Here is a 19,988-nt window from a genome sequence, read left to right on the forward strand (position 1 = left end):
GTTTAGCTCCGCTTGACAAAAAAAATCCCAGTTTACAATATATAAATTTCTCTGAAAGGCATTTTAGGATTAGACTAGGATACTATCTCAGCAGAGGTAATCTAGCTGTATGTTCAGATTTCATATTTTCTTCAGCCAGAAGTACACGAGGTAATTTACGGAGTTGTGTTCAAATTTTGTTGTTCCTTCTGTTATGTATTGATGGAAAGAATGACAAGTTTAGAGATTCTTAACATCCAGTTTTGCTCTTAATGATGATCTGATTTTGTTTTTTGGTGGTGTTTCTTGGGTTGAGTTTTTATGGGGTTGGTTTTTGTTGGGTTTTCTGTATTTAACTTAAGAAAATTGAAGCCAAGGAATATGGCCAAACTAATAGTAATCTCTAAGGGTTTGTCTAAAAACCTGACATTGTTACAGGTAGCCACCCTTTACCTTTATTTCTGCACAAACCCTCATCTTTCTCTAAGCACTTTGAAGATTCTGATGCTGGTAAATTCCCCAGGTGGAGAGCAGAGGCTGATGGGCTCCTCTCAGAACTGACGTGACAGAGACTGACTCAGTGCTGAGGCTGCAGCCAGGGCACTGCCAGCTGAACTCTGGGCAATTGGCACCTGCTGGTGGCATTGAGGAGCACACGAGGGGTTTGGGAAGCAACAGCAGGGTACCATGAGGGAGCTTGGTCTATCCATTCATTCAAGTCTTCCCAAACACCCAAGATGTGTAGTTGGCTGCAGCCACCAGTGGTGCAGTCTGTGAGATTTGTGATCAGGTACCTGGTGGTTCTGTACTGGGATTTAAATATACAGAATGCCATGGACAGGGACACATCCCACTAGACCAGGTGGCTCAAAGCCTTATCCAGCCTGGCCTTGGACACTGCCAGTGTTGGGGCATCCATAACTTCCCTGATTAACCTGTTTCTGTGCCTTACCGCCCTCATAGTAAAGAATTTCTTCCTAATACTAAGCCTGAAATTTCCTGGTTTTCAGTTTGTACCCATTACTCAATATCCTATCACTACAGTTCCTGTGAAGAACCTCCAGTATCCCCCTTCAGATACTGCATGGTTGCTGTGAGATTTCTACTTGCTGTGAGATTTCTACACAACCTTGTCTTCTCCAGGCTGAACTGCCCCACCTTCCTCAGCCTGGTTGCGGTAGGGGAAGTGCTTCAGTCCTCTTACCAACTTTGTGGCCTCCTTTGGACTTGCTCCAACATTCTTCTTTAGGTTAGGTACACCAGAACTGTATGCAGAACTCTAGCCAGGGTCCCACAACAGTAGAGTAAGGTTTATTTACTTTTTTACTTTGTTTAGATATGCACCTCTTCATCATCTTGTATGTGCCTTGACAACACTTCGCTTAGGATGGGTGTTTTAGAAATATATTTTTGTTTAGATGAAAACAAGTCCAAGCTTTTGTCTTTCATGTCTCAGAAGTGCTTTCTCCCTCTGATCACCTTTAAACACAGTACAGAGGCAAAGTTAAATGTTTGAAAGAGATGAAGCCCTGTATGCGTTACTGGTTACTCAAAAACTTTCATCCATGCGGGCATTGCTACCGACCTGTAGTTGGAGGACAGAGCCAGCAGGGGGCATACAAGCATTATTTATCTTTGACTTCAAGTCAAAAACAGTGCCGTACCTTTCCAGGTTTTTGAGATTGGACATTTTGGCTAAAGCTGGCTTGTTTGTTTGTTTCACCTGTAACTTTTACATTTCTGTGGAGGAAATTCCTGACGGCCTTAGCAAGCACTTCTGTTGGCATGATCTAGCTTGATCCTGATGATCGTGGCATGATCCACTGGCATATTGCTGGGCCTTGAAATGGGATCTGTTTTATGTCCTCAGGTGAGATGTGGTTGTGAAGTAGGACCCAGAGAAGGTTAAAGAGCAGGGAGCCTTTGGGCTCTTAGAGGCATCCCCTGCTGTCCCTCCCTGCCCTCCTGCCTTTCTGACAGAGGTTACACCTGTAAGGAGGGGAGAGGTCAGAAGCAATGAAGGAATAAGAACTCTGTTCTTCCTGTCTTGGCACTTATTTTTAAACGAAACCTGAGGATCATTCTGCTGTGGCTTTTCTTAAAAGATCACATGTATGTGGGAATTTGTATTTTATTTATTTTATTTTATTTCTGAGAAACCGAGAAAACTGCAATCCTAAGTGGACTATATATCTAAGAGATAGAGTAGAAAGAGGAGGCTGATGATTTATAAAAGGTGCAAAAGCCACAGCTCTATATAATTTTTTTATTTTTATTTTCCTTTTAATGAGGATTACTTTTGCTTTTTTGCTTTTAATACCTGTGTATCCTGATGGAAATGTTGTGGTTTTTCTAGGACTGAAAAAAATTCATTTATCATTATTTTGCTTTGAAACTGCTATTGCCATGAACAGAGAATGCAACAAACTTTGCTTTCAACTGTTAATCTAGAGCAGCTTTGTGTATCTTTAAGATAGCTGCACTCTGTAGCCTCCCCTTCTGCCAGCCAATCACTAATGAGGTAAGAATAGACAGCAACAATTTTCTGAGTTGATTTTGAGGACTGATGGTTCAGGAACAGCTGTTGGACTTAATAATACACACTGCAAATAAGGTTTTATGTCCTCACAGACTGATATAGACAGTTCACCATAGAAAATTCTAATCCAGAGTTAATTTTTGTAAAATCAGACAAGCTTTCTATTTGTTTACTCTAAAGACTAATGTATAATGTAACACCCCTCAAAAGCTGTTCCAAAGTTAATTACTTTCAAGGTTAAGATTTTCTGCTTCCTTAGTAGTCTGAAGTTGACTGAACCCAGTGTTTTTTCTTGTACTTTGTTCCCCAAATTATAACACCTATCACGTGGATTTTCCATTTCAATTGTAAACCATGGGTTGGAAAAGAAAATTTCCTGTGCATTGAGAGGGGAGCTCTGAGTGTTGGGTAGAAGACCTGCAGCTACGTTGTGATTGTCCTTCAGGATGTGGTCAGGTTTGTGATTGCAGAAAATGTGCTGTGGAAGAGCAGAATGCCTCTTAGAGAAGGTGCATCCTTCAGCTGTGGGTGTGCTGTTTGTACATTTCAGAAATAAGTCTCCAAGGAGAATCTGGTCTTTGGTTATTGTGTAACATCATGCAGTTGTATCTGAAAATGTGAGTTATTTAACACATGCTTTTTGAAAATAAACATTCTCCTTCACGTTTCCTAGGAAGAGATTTTAACAGTTCTTCAGTTTATGGAGTTCAGTTTATGCACTGAAACAAATAAATATTGCTTTAATAAAAACATTTTCTATGCAGAATTTATATTTCACCATACACTTAATTGTTTAATTGTTTTCAATATACAGCTGATCTTTGAATAAAGAAATGTGTGATAAGGACTGTATTAAGGGAAAAAAATGCTTATAACACACAACAGCATTTCCCATTTACTGAACTTGGAGGCCATAAAATCTAAATTAAAAGGCTCTGTGTTTTTAAGCAATGGCATTTCTTAAAGTCTGATCCTATTATGTATCTTGTTATCTGAATATATGTGGGTACATGCTGTGTGCTAGTCCAAAAATCAGATTTAAAATGAAAGCATGCCTTTAAAATAATTGGAGATCATATAATAAGAAGGAAAGCTTTAGAAGATTGCCTGTCTACATATTAACTTTATAGAGTGTTGTAAGTATCACAGTATGAATCTCTTTATTCCAATGTGCAGAGCATCTGTATGATTTCATGGTGTACTAAATTGTGTCAGAATACTGCAGAGATAATAGGTGGAAATTACTTAAGCACATCTTTTCCCTTTTAATGTACCAGGGTTAGTTTTAATAAGGAAAACACTGGATTGATCCTACCATGTATATAAAAGTTGCTGGAAATTAAATTTTAATGGAATGACAAGTTTAGCGTTATTAAAACAGTTTTCATTGCAAACAGAAAAGGAAGTAAACTGCTTGCATGTCTGAACATTGGTAAACAAAGTTGTAAAACTTGAATTGAAAGAAAAGTCATAACATTCATCAGATAGCATTGTTGCCACATAAAATTTTATTCTTAAATGTCAACTCAAAGCTAGGGTTTTTTTACAATCCTGTCAGATCAGAAAATGAAAATTATTAAAGTCAACATTTTTCCTGTATCACATTTGGATGAAACCATACTTTTCAGGAATATAAAACATTTTAACGTGAGAGATTATCCCTTTTAGCTAGTGGAGCGAAGTCCTTTACTGTAAGCTGTAACTAAGCTTTTATGGTCTGCTCCTTTTGCTGAGAAGTTGGTAGCGCAGCAAATGGGATTCCATTCCCATAAGGTGCTTGTAGGTTCATTCTGGAGTAAATGCCAGCAGATGATTGGAAACTAAACTTGGACTGTGCTTGGTTGCAAAAAGAGCCTTGGCATTGGTTAGCTGATAACTTTGCCAGCTTTATGTGTCATCTTGGGAAAATGCATGTTTCAGTTTCAGCAGCATATTTCAGTATTTTTGCATTTGTTGAGGATTCTGTCATGTTCATTGCTGGAGGAATCTACTGGGTGATATCTAGGGACTGTTTATCCACACTCTAACAAAGTTTCTCGCAGACTTCCTTGGTATGTAATTTTTGATCTGGAAATACATGCTAGTTGGTGGCAGTAGGCTCATCTTCCTCAATTTATTAAAAAGGAAAATGTGATTTTACTGTTTTGTCAGGGCCAACTGGTGTCACAGTGGTTTCCCTAAGACAGGGAAACTTCTGAATATACAGAAGGTCATAGAGACAATAAGCTTTGGGTAGTCCCGAGCAGTATGTCAGTGAATAAGCATTTTGATGGGAAAACTGTTCTTATTCTGCCTTGAGCTAGAGTGGGTTTCCTGTTTGTTTTGGTGGTTTTGGTGTGCTTTGAGCTATCTATGTCAAGCATCAGCAGGAATTCTCCTAATATAAACTATGTAACAATTACCACATATATTTATGGTATATAAATTTAAAGCAGAATATTTCAAGATTATCAAAATAAATGATGAACTGCTTGTTGTGATGTAGCTGTGCAAAGTTTTCTGCTTTAAATACAAACAGATTGGAATTCATACTAGTGTAACTATCATCTTCAAAAAACTACGGGTATGTAGTTTGGAGAAGCCGTTTCAAATGTTTATTGCACTTATTTCAGAGCAGGTGAGAAAAAAGCTTTTGTTTTAACTCTCTGTGCTGCTTTAGTCCATCATGCTGATTTGGGTGGGGCACAGGTAATTTCCTTCAGAGTAGCTGATAGGGAATTACACTTTGGACTTGTACGAAACCGTAGTCAGTCCCCTACTAACTACTATATAATGAAGAAAATTAACTTTGTTCCAGACAAAACCAGCACACCAATGCTCTGCAAGCTTTGGAGCAGGTAGCCTAGTGTGGAATGTGGATACTTATTAATGGCAGGACTTCCTTAAGCTTTCAGGTTTGCTGGGCATACTGCCTTTTCCTGTGAAAAGGTTATTCATAGCTCCAGTTTAGATGAGTCTCTTGCAGATAACTGAATAACAGTAGTGATCGTATGGAAGTTCTGGGTGTGAAAATGAATAGATATATTGTATTCTGTAATATATATCTATAATATACTCAGCGGTATATGTGCTGAATCAGGGATGTGCTGTTGGCAGTAGGAAGCTGGAGCTGGGGCTTCCCCCGTCCATGAAACAATATCTGCCTCTTTTGCACATGTGTTAGTATGCATATCTATGGCAATAAATTGACTGTACAGTATATATTTTTGGTGCACACTCTTCCTGTGTTTCACTTGGGAAAGTGAGATGCTAAGAGGAAGTTGTTTGGCTCCAATGTAATGTATGAAAAAATGCTTCTGGTCTCCACCTTTCCCAGCACTTCTTATGTTTTTAGCACTACCTTCTGGAAAGTCATGCCAAGGAAAGTGTGCTCTTGTTGATCACTCTCCTTCCCAGGACCCTGTGGGAAAAGTACATCATCCTGTAAAGAACCACAAAAGAAAGTCCTGTAAGAAGTTTTTGCTGCATGCCTAGAGGTGAGGACAGGCTATGGACTGACAATTGCACTGGCAAGTAGCAAGCGGTCTGTCAAATACGGCTGGAGCGCTCCCACACTGCTCACTTGACCTGTGTATAAGTGGTAAATCCTCTTACTGAGGCTGTAATACATCTTGGGCTTGTGCAGCTGCACCTACTGCTGGTGTATGTGCTGGTGCTAAGAGTTTCCTGGGCAGAGTTATGATAACCCTGGGTAATGGCCCTTTGTTTTCAGTTGTTTTGACAGCTGCTTCTTTTGATATACTGGATAACAGAAGGCTTCTGGCTTTTGAGGTGTTGTAGTGAACCGCAGGTGGTCAAAAAAGGTCTAAATAATAATTATGTTTTCATATTTGACCTTCATTTATCCCCATCTCTACTACTGCAAGCTGCTTTTCAAGGATGTCTTTGTTTCCCTTTACAGCATCTGTGCTTTTCTCTCCGCAGGTAATTTGATGTGTGCTGTCAACTCAAAGCTGGCATTTTGGTTTGCCTTCCTGCTGTCATTTCCCATGAAGTATATGTTCTACAGAAATGCCATTTTAAAAACTTGTTTTCTGCTCTCCCCTTTTTGCAGGAATTATGTTCCTTTAATGCTGCAAATAATTTGTAGATCTTTAAATAACAATCAGCTGTAGCAATGAGAAACTACAGTAGCTGTTGATGCATTCTTGTGTTTCTTCAGGTACTCAGCAAGGCTGTAGGTGCTTTCTTCTCTCAGTGGCAGATAGGTACTTGTGCACAGTTCTTAGGATTGCTTTCTGATAAATTTGGGGTGTGAACACATTCTCTAACTCTGTTGAATGTTTCAGCCTCTGCAATCTTTGCATACTTCTATTCAGGTAGTCTAAAGCGTCTAGATTATCATTGCAAAATCCAGAGGGCAAAATCTGAGTAGGAAGCAGAGCCTCACAGAGGTTCACATCAGCTTCACAAGGATAAATGCAAGCACTAGAACCAAGACAATGAGCAGAAAATTGAGTAGCAGGTTGAGACCTCTGTTGTTGGCAAGATCCATAATGTGCATCAGTCTGCCCTCTTGTGCCTGCAGCAGACTCTTAATTGTAGCTTAGGGTTGCTCCTTCAGTACTAAGTCATGTGGGTTCACATGAATTTCATTGTGTCCACAGCTCTTTTCCTGGTTTTTAGTTTCTGCCACTTATGAAAAAAATGTATGCTTACAATGGCTAGTTGTTTGCTTTTTATCTGGAAAAGTATTCTGGGTGCTCCTACAAGCCTTTTTTCTCAAATACCTTAAAAATAAAATGAAATAAAATTAAAGTTAATGATAACTTTCATTCCAGTACTGAAAAATTTCTGAAGAATTAATAGTTGGAGGAAGGACTTGAATTTTCTTATACAGTTTGGCACTTCATTGGCATTTTAATGTGTATGGTACTTTCCAGGCCCATTGAATTTTCGAAAGAATGAATGTTCTCAAGACTTGGCAACAGACTGTTGAAAACTTACTTCTAAAATACCTCTATAGGTGAAACACCCCTCGGTCTCCTGCTTGCTTATCTGGGCAAAATGTCTGTCTGTTAATAGAAATATTTCCTACCCTTCTAGGGTTTGGCATCGTGCAGTGCAGTCGTGTTTAGCTGGAGCTGTGCTGTGTAAGGTCCCTTGCAGCCTTGCAAATGGCTTACAAAGAATCTGGATTGAGCTGGCAGAGGATGTGTCCTTGGTGCTTTTAATAGTACATATGCAATTACTTATTTTAAGATAACATTAATAACCTAACTATTTGATTTTATTTATAGAAATATATATACATAAATGAAAGGAACAGATAAACCCACTCAGCCCTAACACTGCCAAATAGTTGCCAAAGCTTTCTTTTAATAATGAGCTACATTTTTAGGGAAGATCACAAGAGGGCAGTGTTTTCTAGTTTTAAATTTTTACAAAGGTATAACTTCTGGCATCATTTTACCTTAAAAAAAAAAAAAGCTTATAAAGCAATCAATCAGATATTACTACAGTAGATAGAGGGCCTGTGTTAATGAATTTAAATTACCAGGGTTCTTTTATATTCTTGTTTTTTTTTTTCTTTTTTTCCCCTCACTTTTTATCATGGAGGTCAAAGCTAAAAGGATTACATTTGTTGTTAGGTAAGACATCTCTGGATCTTGCAGGATTTCACAAAAAAAATTACAGTTGTATTCTGCTAGGCTCTGTTCATTAATAGCCATACAAATACAGGTATTTGTACAGGCCTGTAATCTATAGTGTATTGTTATGCTTCCAAATATAAATGGGAACACTCTCTAAATGAATGTGTCCAATTACTTTGCTCTAATTTTGGTACAGAGGATATAGATGGCATATGCTTCAGCATATATTAAAAACTGTGTACATTTTTTATGATTACTGTTCTGCGTGCATCCCAGAGTGGATAAGGTTGGAGGGGACTACTATCTTCCTGCTCAAGCATGGTCATCCTAAAGCACACGTCACAGGATTGTGTCCAGGTGGTATCTGAACATCTCCTGTGAGACACAGCCTCTCTGGGCAGCCTGTTCTAGTGCACAGTCACCTGCGCAGCAAAGAAGTTCTTCCTCGTGTTCAGGTGGAACATGTGTTCAGGAAGTTCCATCTGTTTCTGTCCATTGCTTCTTGTCCTGTTGCTTGGCACCACCCAGCACAGCCTGGCTCCATCCTCTTGGCACCCCCCTTCAGATACTGATGGACATTGATGATGCCCCTCTCTCAGTCACTTCTTAAGGCTGAACAGGCCCAGCTCCCCCAGACTTTCCTCCTAACAGAAATACTCCAGTGCCTTAATGATCTTTGTCATCCTCTGCTGGACCTGCTGCAGGAGCTCCATGGACACAGCGCTACAGCCTCACTAGGGTGGAGTGGAGGGACAGGATCATCTCCTTTGACCTGCTGGGAATGCTCTTCCTAATGTATCCCAGGATACCACTGGCCTAGTTGTACCATTGGCCATTGGTGTAGTTATAGCAAAACTTATATAAAAAATTCTTTGTGCAGGGGGGTGACAAACATCTTGTGCTTATGTTGTGTGAATAATTTTGTTTACAGCTGTTTTACTCTCATCTGTCCCCTGAGTGGTTCAGTTCTGCCAGGAGGGGAAGTTGTTGCTAAGTTAAAGTAAACAGCTATTAAAGAAATGCAAGTAACTGCTGCCTTCTAAAACACCTGATGGACTAGTCTTAGTCAGAGCAGTTTTTCAAGTTTTAAATGGGTAATGTTTTCACATAGAGAATAATACCAATTACTCAGTTACTGAATCAATTATTATATCATTTTTTGCTGAGGAGCTGGCTGAGGAAATGTATCTTTAAAACCAGCATGTTTTGGTTCCTGATTGAACTCCTTCCCAATATAAAATTGTCATGGAAGTTGGTCATTTTTTTAAGGAAGAATAATACCAGACTGATGCCTGTTTAGCTGTCTTTATTCACTAATAGTGTGTAAAATGACCTTAGGAGAAAGATTAGGCTTGGGTGGAGTGGAGCAGAGAACTGAAAACTTAATCCAAGCTACATGCTGTACATGTTTGCAGTTTTTATTATGGCTCATAAAAATGCTGAACTTTTTGATTACACTTGCAGAAAATTAATTAGAAATAGTTACAAGCACTAGCTACTGAGTGGGAATCAGGTACATGTAAGTGACCTGGAGATCACAGAATAATCAAGATTACTCTTGAAAACCAAAACAGAATAAATAGAGATTTAGAGAATTAGAAAGCTGTGTGATGACTAGCTTCTTTTCACATAACTTTTAATAAGTAAGTAATAGAATGGAAGCTTCTTTCTAAACAGGATTGGATATATTTTATGCATTAATATTTTTCAAGCAGCCCTTTTATTAAACAAAAATACTGTAGATTGTTTTTAAAGCTTATGTAAGTCTACAAAGAAGATTGTATTATCTACAAAAGGGTTTTTTTAAAATTTCTGTGTTCAGTTGACAGTTGGTGATGTAGAGGATAGTAACAGATTTTCTGATCTACAGAAGCCTAAGACACAAATGAACCATGCAGTATATGCAATATATCTGCATTGCTGTAAAATCGCAGTACAGCTTTTAGTTTATTGATAACTTGGTTTTGTTATTTGGTTATTGTTGTAAAATAAGTTATTTGTTTTCAAGTACATAAGAGGAAGTTGGAGGGTTTGTTTTTATTAGGCTACATTTTTTAGCAATGCATTACTCTGCCTCTTCCGTATTATTGCCTTGTGAAACCTATAACCCAAACATGTCTTCAGAATGTAGTGCTGATGCTTTACTCTTAACACTTTTTTCTTCAGCAAGTGTTCAGTACTGTAAAACCCTTGTCTGTTTCCAGTTGAAGTCTCTTGAAACACATCCAAAGCAAACTAAAGCTAGAAACTCTATCCATCACAAAAATACAGATTTGAAAATAGAAGAAAAGAAGGATTAAAAGGGGAAATACACTTGCTAAAATCTCATGCGTTTGTCAGAGTAATCAGAATGCATGAAATAGAAATTGAGATTTACAGTGACAGTTCAAATCAGTAACGCTGGTATACTAACTTGCAAGTGTGGGGGTGTGCTGCCAGTCTCACCAGTGCTTGCCCTAATCCTCATGCAAGTAGATATCTTAATTTCCTCTAGTGGGTAACCTTATTTCAGAGTCTGGTCTCAACAGGTCTCAACATACCTACTCACCAGATAGCAAATTCACCACTGGATTTGCTTGCATTCCAGCGAATACAGAGCTTTTTCAAAGACTTCTTCCCTTACTGCTCAGCTTTTCATTGTCAACTTCTGCTCATGAAATATTAAGTCTTAAAGGCAGAATACAAGATAACTTGTTTTGATTTACTGTATTCATCAGTAAGAATGTTTACATAGAATGGAATAGAATTCATTAAAAAATGAATGTCTGTGTGACCTCTGTTTGTTGATTCTTGAGCTTTCTTTACATTTGAGAAGTGTATTGAATTTCTTGGAATTTTGCTTAATACCAGCAACATGTAATTTGGTTAGTAGGTTTGAGAGTCTTCTACTCAGTCTTGTTACTCACAATTTCTGGAGTAGAAGTGTCATCTTTTTTTGTATACCTTATGGTTTACATGTTGAAAAGTTATTTCTGCAGTGCTTTCGCCTCCTGTGCATTATTTTTTACAATGAACTTTTTTATCTGTCATTTATTTTAGGAAAGTACTTACATGTTCTCTAGCAGAAATTTGCAGCTGAAGATGGGGGTGTTACTTATATTTGTATGGATGCACTTCAGTCACAACACTAATGGTGACCTAAACGTTTCCCTTTGCCACATCAGGTGTAAGCCACCTCATGTGACATTGGGAAGTCCCAAGCTCTTTGTAGTTTTAAACTAAGGAAATCATTACATAAATTAGAAAAGGCCTTAATTAAGTTGTCTAAAGGCAGATATTAAGAACTCTGAGAATCCAGGTTGTGCCAGTTGTCCGTATCAGTCAAATGACTATGGAAAACAATTTTTTAATATATCAGTTGTGGTAGTGTTGATTTTTTTCTGCAAAACATAATGAAAAGTCTTTCCAGATGTCACATGTATAAGATCCCTTAAATGGGAGAAAAACATAAGAAATAGTTTTTTCCTTTCTGATTTAGAAGATATTTTTGGTTCATTCTCATATTCCTTTGAAAAACACTAAAGCAATTTGAATGTCTTCAGTTGATAATGCAGAGATGCAGCATCTTGAACTAAGCAGGGCAGAAATTTTCCCAGGATGTGTTGAGGGCTTTGTACCTGTAAGCTCTTTTTTGGGCAGGCATGGTCCAAATTTGCAACCCTTCCAAGTGCTTAAAGATTTTCAGAGAAACCTATAAACACTTAGGCCCCCAAAAACTGATGGTGGTGTTTATCTGACTAAAACATTGAATTTACCAGCTGCTGGCTGTTACTCATTGGAGCAGATAATCTGATTTAGTGATACTTTACCCCATATAGTAAAGACACCTCTTGATTGAGACTGACAAATTGAGTCATGCACAACTTTGTAACTACAGGCTCTAAACGCTGTTCTGCACAGAAAATGGTTTTTAATACATGTAGCGGGCAGTAAGATAACTGAGCGCCGGTTGGCACAGCCTCTAGTCCAAGTGCTAGCCCCCGTCACACGAGGATCCTTGCACTGGGAGTTGCACGTGTAGGTCTCTCTTCCCCCGGAGTGACTTTCCTAGAGGACAGGGCAGAGAAGTGCTGGAACTTCAGAGAAGCATCACAATGATACAGATCAGCAAGAGGCAAATTAAGATCAGGCAGAAATTCACAAAGAGCTCTTGGAGCCTTTGGCGTGCTTGTGGGTTGACCTCAATAGTTGAGGCTCTCCTCAGAGCGGAGCGGGTCATGTGTTGGACCTTCTCCATGGCAACAAGAAAGCAGAGGGCACGAATCAGAGGTTTTATGAGTGCAGGAAAGAAGAGCAGTGGTCAGGAACAGTGCAAAGCGCCTAATATCTTCTCTTTGCTTTAGACAGCCTTTGGGGAGCTGTAGAGCAGGAAAGCAGAGAATTAGAAGTGCAGAAGTGTTTCTATGAGTGCAAATGGAGATTGTTTATTTCAGACTTTTTAGAACTTTAAAAGAGATTGCTTTACAGTCTTTTTAGATTAAAACAGGATTTTAAAATTCTGATGTTTTAGGTTTAGATTTGTGTTGTATGCTTCTCCTGAAGGCTACTGAGCACCTGCTTCTTAGCAGTGTTGAGTAACTGTACTATGGAAATTGTGGATATCTGGGTTTTGCCCAGATTATTGCTTAGATCCTAAGCTTTCTATTTTACACAGTCTCTGAAAGGACTGTGGCTGATTGCCTTTCCACACACCCCCCTCTGCTTTATTTGTTCAAGCACATGTGAAGGCTTGATGATAAGAGTAGGGTCACAGACCTTTCAGCCAGGAGATCTGGATAATCCTGCTGGCTGGTACTGACAGAGTAGGTAATCTGATCTACCAGTACCTTTTTCTGGAAGGAGGAAAAGAAATCTTGCTGAAGTATTTCCATTCCAAGAAAAAGTTCTTTATGGTGGGCAATTAAAACCTAATGCATCACTGCTGTAGGGAATTTTAGTAGCACAGTTCTCAACAGACAAGACAGAGTAATTACTAAATCTTTTTCTATGCATGTCAGACAATATATTACAAACATGGGTGCAAGTGCAGAGGACTGCTGTGAGGAACAAAGCAAAGCATTTACACAACTTTGTCTTCTGAGTGAGCATTACATTTGAAGTGTATCCAAAGAAGTAGTTGCAATGTTAAAACCCTCCTGTACAAACCTTCCATGGCAAGAAGCTGGCTTTGAAACATGCTTTTAGCTCATGGTGAGTTGGATCCTAAATGTAGGGGCTGTCACAATGTGAAAACTTGGTTTTTAAAATAATGATGATATATACATCTGTCAGACTTTGTTCCTAAAGCTGCACTTACCCTTAAACATTTTATGAGTTTATTTTGTGTTCTTCTATTTCGCAGAAGGCCTCTCCTTATTACCACTTCATTATTTTTTTCTTGGAAATAAGTGAAATTATATATGCCACATAAAGGAAAACAATTGCTTAGATGACTGCTGCCCAAATTACATGATTATCATGACTTAATCAGAGAGACTTTGTTGCCCATGATTATGTCTTTATATGTGGCTAAAATGGAAAAACCTTAAGAGGAAATGAGTGTCTTTCAGGCTCTTCGTTTTCTAATACCTCCATGTTGGGCTGTAGAGTTAAATGGTACTGTATGAGCAGAATGCATGTGCTTTCAGTGGCAGTGTTCAAAAGCAATCAGATTGTATGTGGTTATTTTAATACCGCTAGAGGATTCCATGTGATGACATCTCCTTCTCAAACTGGACTTCAGATTTTGTTATGATTTTTTGACCTGTAGTTGATCTTAACTTTATTGCAAAAAAAACCCCATACACCAGAACATACTCTGGTAGTGACTACAATTTTTCATCTTTGTTTGACTTTTTGCTGTACCTGTTTTCATCTATTTAAGCAGTTAAAACTCTTGCCAAGTATATTCTGCTTAGCTCTTTGCTAGTCACACTCTGTCCCAAGTGCAGTGAAAGCAAGACATGCACAGGAATTGTAAAGTCTCTTGGCTGAATGCACATTCATTCTCCCGGCCTAGTACAGGCTGGAGTGCATTAGGGGCTGTTTATCTTCTTGCAGACAAGTCCCAGTAGATGAACTCCAAATGGATTTACATGGATAGAGAGGAGTTTGTGTAACCAACGTCTGTGACAGACACTGCCCAGAGCACAGCATTTCCTACACGTGACTTCATCATGGCGTTTTATGTCATTTTTTCAGCGTCACGTGTGTGCAACTCTTGGTCTTTCGGCTGCGTGTGACCTGCTGCAGCAACATTTATCTTTCCCGATTGTTTTTCTTGGGGCCCATGGAAGGATTGTAACAGCATCGATGTGTACCTGTATACGTGCAGAATAAATGTACATTCCATTTCATGTGCACTGCATTAGGTGTAACTGCACTTTTGCTGGCATCTGCACTGCTGTGTTGCTGCATTTGTTTCATTTGCATGGCTCAAGGGGCAAGGCTAAAATAGGTATTTGGACATATGTGACCAGAAGGGTATGCAAAAGGATCTTAAAAAATGAAAGGTAGCCTAACTTAAAATCTCTGTACCTCATACAGCTAGAAAACATTGTAGAGAAGAGATGAGGAGAGGATAAAATAGACTGACTTTCTTGATTTAATAGTTTGTGATTTTGGAAATTCTTGATACATCTATATGGTTTTTAACCTCCTATGACTGTGTTTGGGATCAGTTTTCTTGTAAGCAAAGGAAGCTAGTTCTGTGTCTGTATTTCAACAAATTTGTCTTTACAAGTGCTCGAGTTCAACTAATAAACACATACCTTGCTTGTTAATCCTCCATGGTGCTGTCACCTACCTAAAGTGTGCAGAAAGAGAAACAGATTCAGTAAGCAGCTGCATATGGGTGGCTATCAAGGTCAAAATGGACAGCTTGGAAAACAATTACACAGGAACAAAAACTGATCGTTGTCACAAATAGTATCTGCTCTCTGCTGTTCAGTCCCTGGTGTTTTAGGCCAATATAAAGAAGAATTGTGCATGCACACACCACTTCTTGAAACAAAAGTGCAGCAAAAAGGCAAATTATTTTTGATGTTTTTTAAGAGTCACAAAGTGTTATTTGGGTGACAAGACTGAGCATCGCAGAAGAGGAACAGTTGGCTGCATTGCTGTGCAGTTTTATTTATCACTGCTGTTAATGGATGTGTAAGGCTTGTCTTAAGCACAGAGATTCACAGAGTGAATCTGCAGGAAGAGGTGTGGTGGCTGACCATATATGTTACTATATAGGGAATCCCCTGTACCCCTTACTTTAGATTGAGTCACTGACCACAATTATTGCTTCCCACTTCACTGACATGTGCCTGTTCCCCTGATTTGTATTAGGTTATTTTTATCTTTGTTCCTGGGTGCCCTTCACAATGAGAGGGGGTATGTGACCGAAGTGAAAACTGTGAGCCACGCTCATTCCTGGTGCAACTGCACTGACTCCCTTGAAGTCACACGGGATAAATTTGGCTCCCTTGGAAATGCCACAGCCTGTTTCCTGTCATATGTTCACTAAATGCAGCAGTGATATCAGTGGAATAGAAGAGGTTTGACTTACTTGAATTCTTGCAGTTCTGCATGACCAAGTGAAGCCCTGAGGGGTTGTTAAAGTTAGGTTGCATAAGTCTATTGCACAGATTTTTACAATGAGATGCCCCCAAACCCCAGTAATTCACTTCTATCTATTGGAAAAAAAAAAAAAAAAGCCTTACTAACCATAAACATAGTGATGGAAGAAGTACTATAAAGTAATGTTGATTGAAGATTTAGGCACTGATTTGTGGCATATAGTGTAATTTTTCAATCATATGGAGAAAACATTTCCTTGGAATGGGGGAAGAAGCAACAATACAGCTCATAGTTTGAGAAGGGCTCATAACAGAAAAACAAACTCACTTTATCTTTCTTTTTACCTTTTGTCTGTGATTGACAATGGTATAATTGAGAAGGATATAATAGATAAATGCAGCTTCTGAGAAGCTACTTGGTGCCAGGAAGGTCCTGTTAAGCCTTTTTTCAATCTCCAGAAAGCAAAAGCAATCTTCAGTTCTAGTGTCTTGTAGTTTTAAGGAACAGAACTTTACTTCCCTGTGGAATTTTTTATTTCTCCAGTTGGGATACTTTTCTATTTCTAAATTAAATTGTTCTTAAAGCAAACAAAAAGTTGCTGTTGTAGTTCTGTACATGTATCCCAACCATTTTTTCTTGGTGATGGTCTGAAAAAGCAGTGTAAATCACCTTCACACTACCAGTTACAAACTGATTTCAGTGAGTTTCCTGTTGTACAATGGAGTCACTATATTCCTAACTTTCTCAGAGGATGAGAAATAAATGCAGATTTTAAAAATAAAAGTGTGGTAATACATAAATCTGAATCTCTCTTAAATAGCAATTGCATCATTGTCTTGACAAATGATTAGAAAAAAAAAAAAAACAAAGACAAATTTGCCTGCTGTAAATTAAATGCTTAATTTCACATTGATTTGTAACACTTATCACCTGTCCTGCAGCACATGCCTCTGTCATGACTGTGGGTTGTTTCTCAGGGTTTGGACATTTGTCACATGGGATGTTATAAGTGTGAAATTTTAAAATTTAATTTAACAGCTGAGCCACTCTCTCATCTACATTAAATTACTGAACTCTAACAGGATAAAATTTGAGATGATGGGGCAGCCAACTTGCTGTGGCTATGGGACGCATTCCAGCTTCCAGTGAAGAACTGCCTATGGTAATTAAGTGTCTGTGTGTATGTTCAATCTATGTGTGTATGCATAAAATCTGTATTTTTAAAGGTCTGCATATGCAATATTTGTAGTAGAAGAGAAAGATTCTCTGGGTGGTAGAATAAACCTTAACTCCTCTCTTCACTTGAAAATACTTCAGCCTTGAAAAAAAACTGTCTCGGAATCTCCTTGCTCTTTTGGAGGCACTGGGAGGTCTGAAGTGCTGCTTCTGCCTACTGCAAACAGCTTTTAGAGAGCTCTCTAACAGATTGTTTGCCTTAGGAATAAGAGCATGTCCATACATTTTTCTCACTTGGATATTCAAAACTGGCACAAGGCTGCTAAGCAAAAAAACCTGGATGTATCTTTGCCTGATGTCTACCAGCCACTAATAGGAAAAGGAATTAGGTGTATCTGTTCACTTACAGAGAAAACACACCTCACAAAATTAAAAGTCTCTATTCGGTTTGTCTCTTCTTTAACCAGAACCATATGTAGACACGAGAAGTAAGGTGTGAATTGCTGGAAGGGAGAAACATGATTGTAAGGAGCATAAGTACCTTAGAGACATAAATATTCGTGAACCGTATTTCTTTTTAAAATATTGTTATATGTAAATATTGAATGTTCTCTATGTGACATGTTTCTCTGAGGTGCACCTTTTTTCAGTGATTTTAAAGCTGGGATTGTGCTTCATTGTACAACGTGTCTGTGCTTCCCTTAGAAATATATAGGTTATTTTCTGCATTTGAAATTCAGTTCATGACGTTACAAATCCTAGCTAAATTATTTCTTTGTTATTAGAAGCAATCTAGAACAAGTGTGTTAGTTACAATGAACAACAGGAGAAAATAAACATTTAATGGAAGCAAAACCACTACATCCATTCTGTGGCTGCACTTAGAGTAAACATGATATAATTTCAGTTCTAGTACTGCTATAAATCAATTACATTTTTTAATTAAGGGTAATTTTTCATCATACCACAGGAAAAAAAAGGTTTGCTTTCTCAATGTGTTAGATCAGAAAAATGTTTTACAGAGTTTATGGTGAAAGCATTTCTTTACCCTTGCTGGTCTGTGAATAGGCAGCTTTGGGAAAAAGAATGCCGCCATGAAACTTTAAGAGAATTATTCTCGTTGTATATTTTGGATTAAAAACCCAACCCAAACCACCAAAAGAAGAAACAAGCAAAAGGTAATAAATTTAAAAGGAAAGATAAAGGTGTGAGAAACCTGGTGAAATCTTCTAACCTTCTTGTGCAATACCACCTGTATAAATCATCTACCCAAGGACAGCCGGTGTCCCATGAACATATAGGAAATTATGTTGCCTTTCCTGTTGCTGAAAGACTCCCCACACAGCAGTATATCTTTGACTCAGAGCTGTAATGCCTATATTTCCATATATTTTTGATAAACAGTTAAAACCGGCTGTTAATTTGAGTAGAGGAGTTTTTTGTAGAAAAGTATAGCTACAGCATGCCTTCCTGCAAGAACTAAAAGATTACACAGAGGAGAGTTTCCTTACCCCTGGTGTGACTTAGTGAAGCACAGAGGAGCTTGCTCAGGGCTGTGAGATGTGCCTGTAGATCTCTGGCAACTTGTCCGAGTCTGTGACCAAGTTGTGGAAACAATTGAAGTAGGCTGAGGGGAAAAAATAACAAAAGTTTCAGAGGCAGGACTCACGGTGTCACTCAGCAGCTCACAAGTTGATTGGTTCCATTTGCCTTCTGACACAGGCAGTGGCTCCTCTAAACTTGTTCCCAGCAGTGATGTATTAAACATGGGCAGCACCTTTCCTTTTGTGAAAGGATCTGTGTGCCAGGGAGACACCTGCTCAATCACAGGATGAGGGAATCTGGGAAGCTGCATGCTTCAGTGGGGGAGCAAAGGGAGCTGTTCCCTGCCACCCTGCCTTTTTTTAACCAGGAGCTTAAATGGGAACTTACTCGGCGACCTGTTTTGGATGTATTAGTTTTGCTACAGCAATGTTTCTTATTCATAAAAAAACCCTAAATAGTGAGGGCCGACACATTTCTTGTGGGTGTTTGACTTGGAATGACTTTCTTTTGTCCAAGGTATTTTTTAAATTACACTCTCAATATATATTGTTTTGTTAATTCTGTTACATAGCTGGTATTCAGTTTATAGTGTATGATTAATGTATTTCAAGCCTCTTCCAACCTTTAATAGGTGGCTTAGAGGATTTTTTTCCCCAAATCTGGAATATGTAAGGTCATCTCTGAAATTTATCATTACTATGCTTTTTAAGGTATTTACCTTTCCTTTAAAACACACTTCCACATTTTTTCTGCTCCCACTTTCTGTGGCTGGAAACTATTTCAGTGAATTTTTTGAGAGCCTTTTCTCTTTGTTTGGATAGGAGTAGCAGCTTGATGCTACTTTGCAGGTTATCTTATGTATACTTCCCTGTATTGAGAAGTCACAACATAGTGCACATACAGAGTAGGTTTTGTGCATTGGGGAAGTGAAGGATTTACTGGATGTGAAAGGATTAAGCTGTCAAGTGAGAGCATCCAGCATCAGGCTTTCTGTGTGGATGCAACTGACAGCATGTGCCTTTTCCTGATTTGGAAATTGCAGGCAAAAATACAGAAGCTCAGCCTAACTCTGAACACTTTCAGGTTCAGTTTTGACAATTATTGTTTAGCATAGATGAGTGCTTGGCTTTAAGCAGGAACCCAGAGAGGGTGGGGGTTTTTTTGTTTAGTTTGGGTTTTTTGTTCCCTGGAAGCCCTGCTGCGGTACATCATTCAAACCAGAGGCAGAAGGGCTTTGGGGATGGTGTACAACCGTGTTTCAAATTGAGCTCTGTGTTTATTTTTGTAAATATGGTTTAGCTCTTCTGCAAGTTGATTATATCACAGTTGAAGTTAGCAACTTGGCTTTCGTGTAATAAATCTGCTGTCTTTCAGTTGTCCTTTAGTATCAAACCTAGGAAGTCTGGGGTCTCATATTTCAGTTGAAAGTTAATTGAATATCTTCACAGTGAGGAGTGATGGTTCTTTGCTGGTGCAAAGTGTTTCATGATTTACTTATAATGGCTTTATTAAAATTATAAATCTCTCACAGTCAAGCAAACTGTATTTGGCTTTTTTATGAGGGAAATTTCATGTTTTTATTGTATGCTGTCATCCAAGGAAAGTTCTAG

At 38.5% G+C, this 19,988-nt stretch overlaps 2 protein-coding genes across 4 annotated transcripts in view; one reads left to right on the forward strand and one right to left on the reverse strand.

Moving 5' to 3' along the window:
- Positions 1–19,988, forward strand: part of CEP85L (centrosomal protein 85 like) — a 106,846-nt gene that overhangs the window by 43,943 nt on the left and 42,915 nt on the right. The window lies entirely within an intron of this gene.
- On the reverse strand, positions 12,003–18,555 carry PLN (phospholamban). 2 transcript variants are annotated; one of them, XM_040058091.2, is made up of 3 exons: positions 18,345–18,554; positions 14,862–14,896; positions 12,003–12,470 (listed from the first exon to the last, which is right to left on the reverse strand). In XM_040058091.2, exon 3 carries the CDS (start codon positions 12,347–12,349, stop codon positions 12,191–12,193), a length of 159 nt encoding a protein of 52 aa, XP_039914025.1. In that variant the 5' UTR covers positions 12,350–12,470; positions 14,862–14,896; positions 18,345–18,554; the 3' UTR covers positions 12,003–12,190. The 2 variants fall into 2 exon arrangements, with proteins under 2 accessions (XP_039914025.1, XP_039914026.1); XM_040058092.2 differs by lacking the exon at positions 14,862–14,896 and having other exon boundaries at positions 18,345–18,555.

The sequence above is a fragment of the Hirundo rustica genome, chromosome 3, assembly GCF_015227805.2.
Source record: "Hirundo rustica isolate bHirRus1 chromosome 3, bHirRus1.pri.v3, whole genome shotgun sequence".
In the NCBI taxonomy this organism is placed as follows: Eukaryota; Metazoa; Chordata; class Aves; order Passeriformes; family Hirundinidae; genus Hirundo; species Hirundo rustica.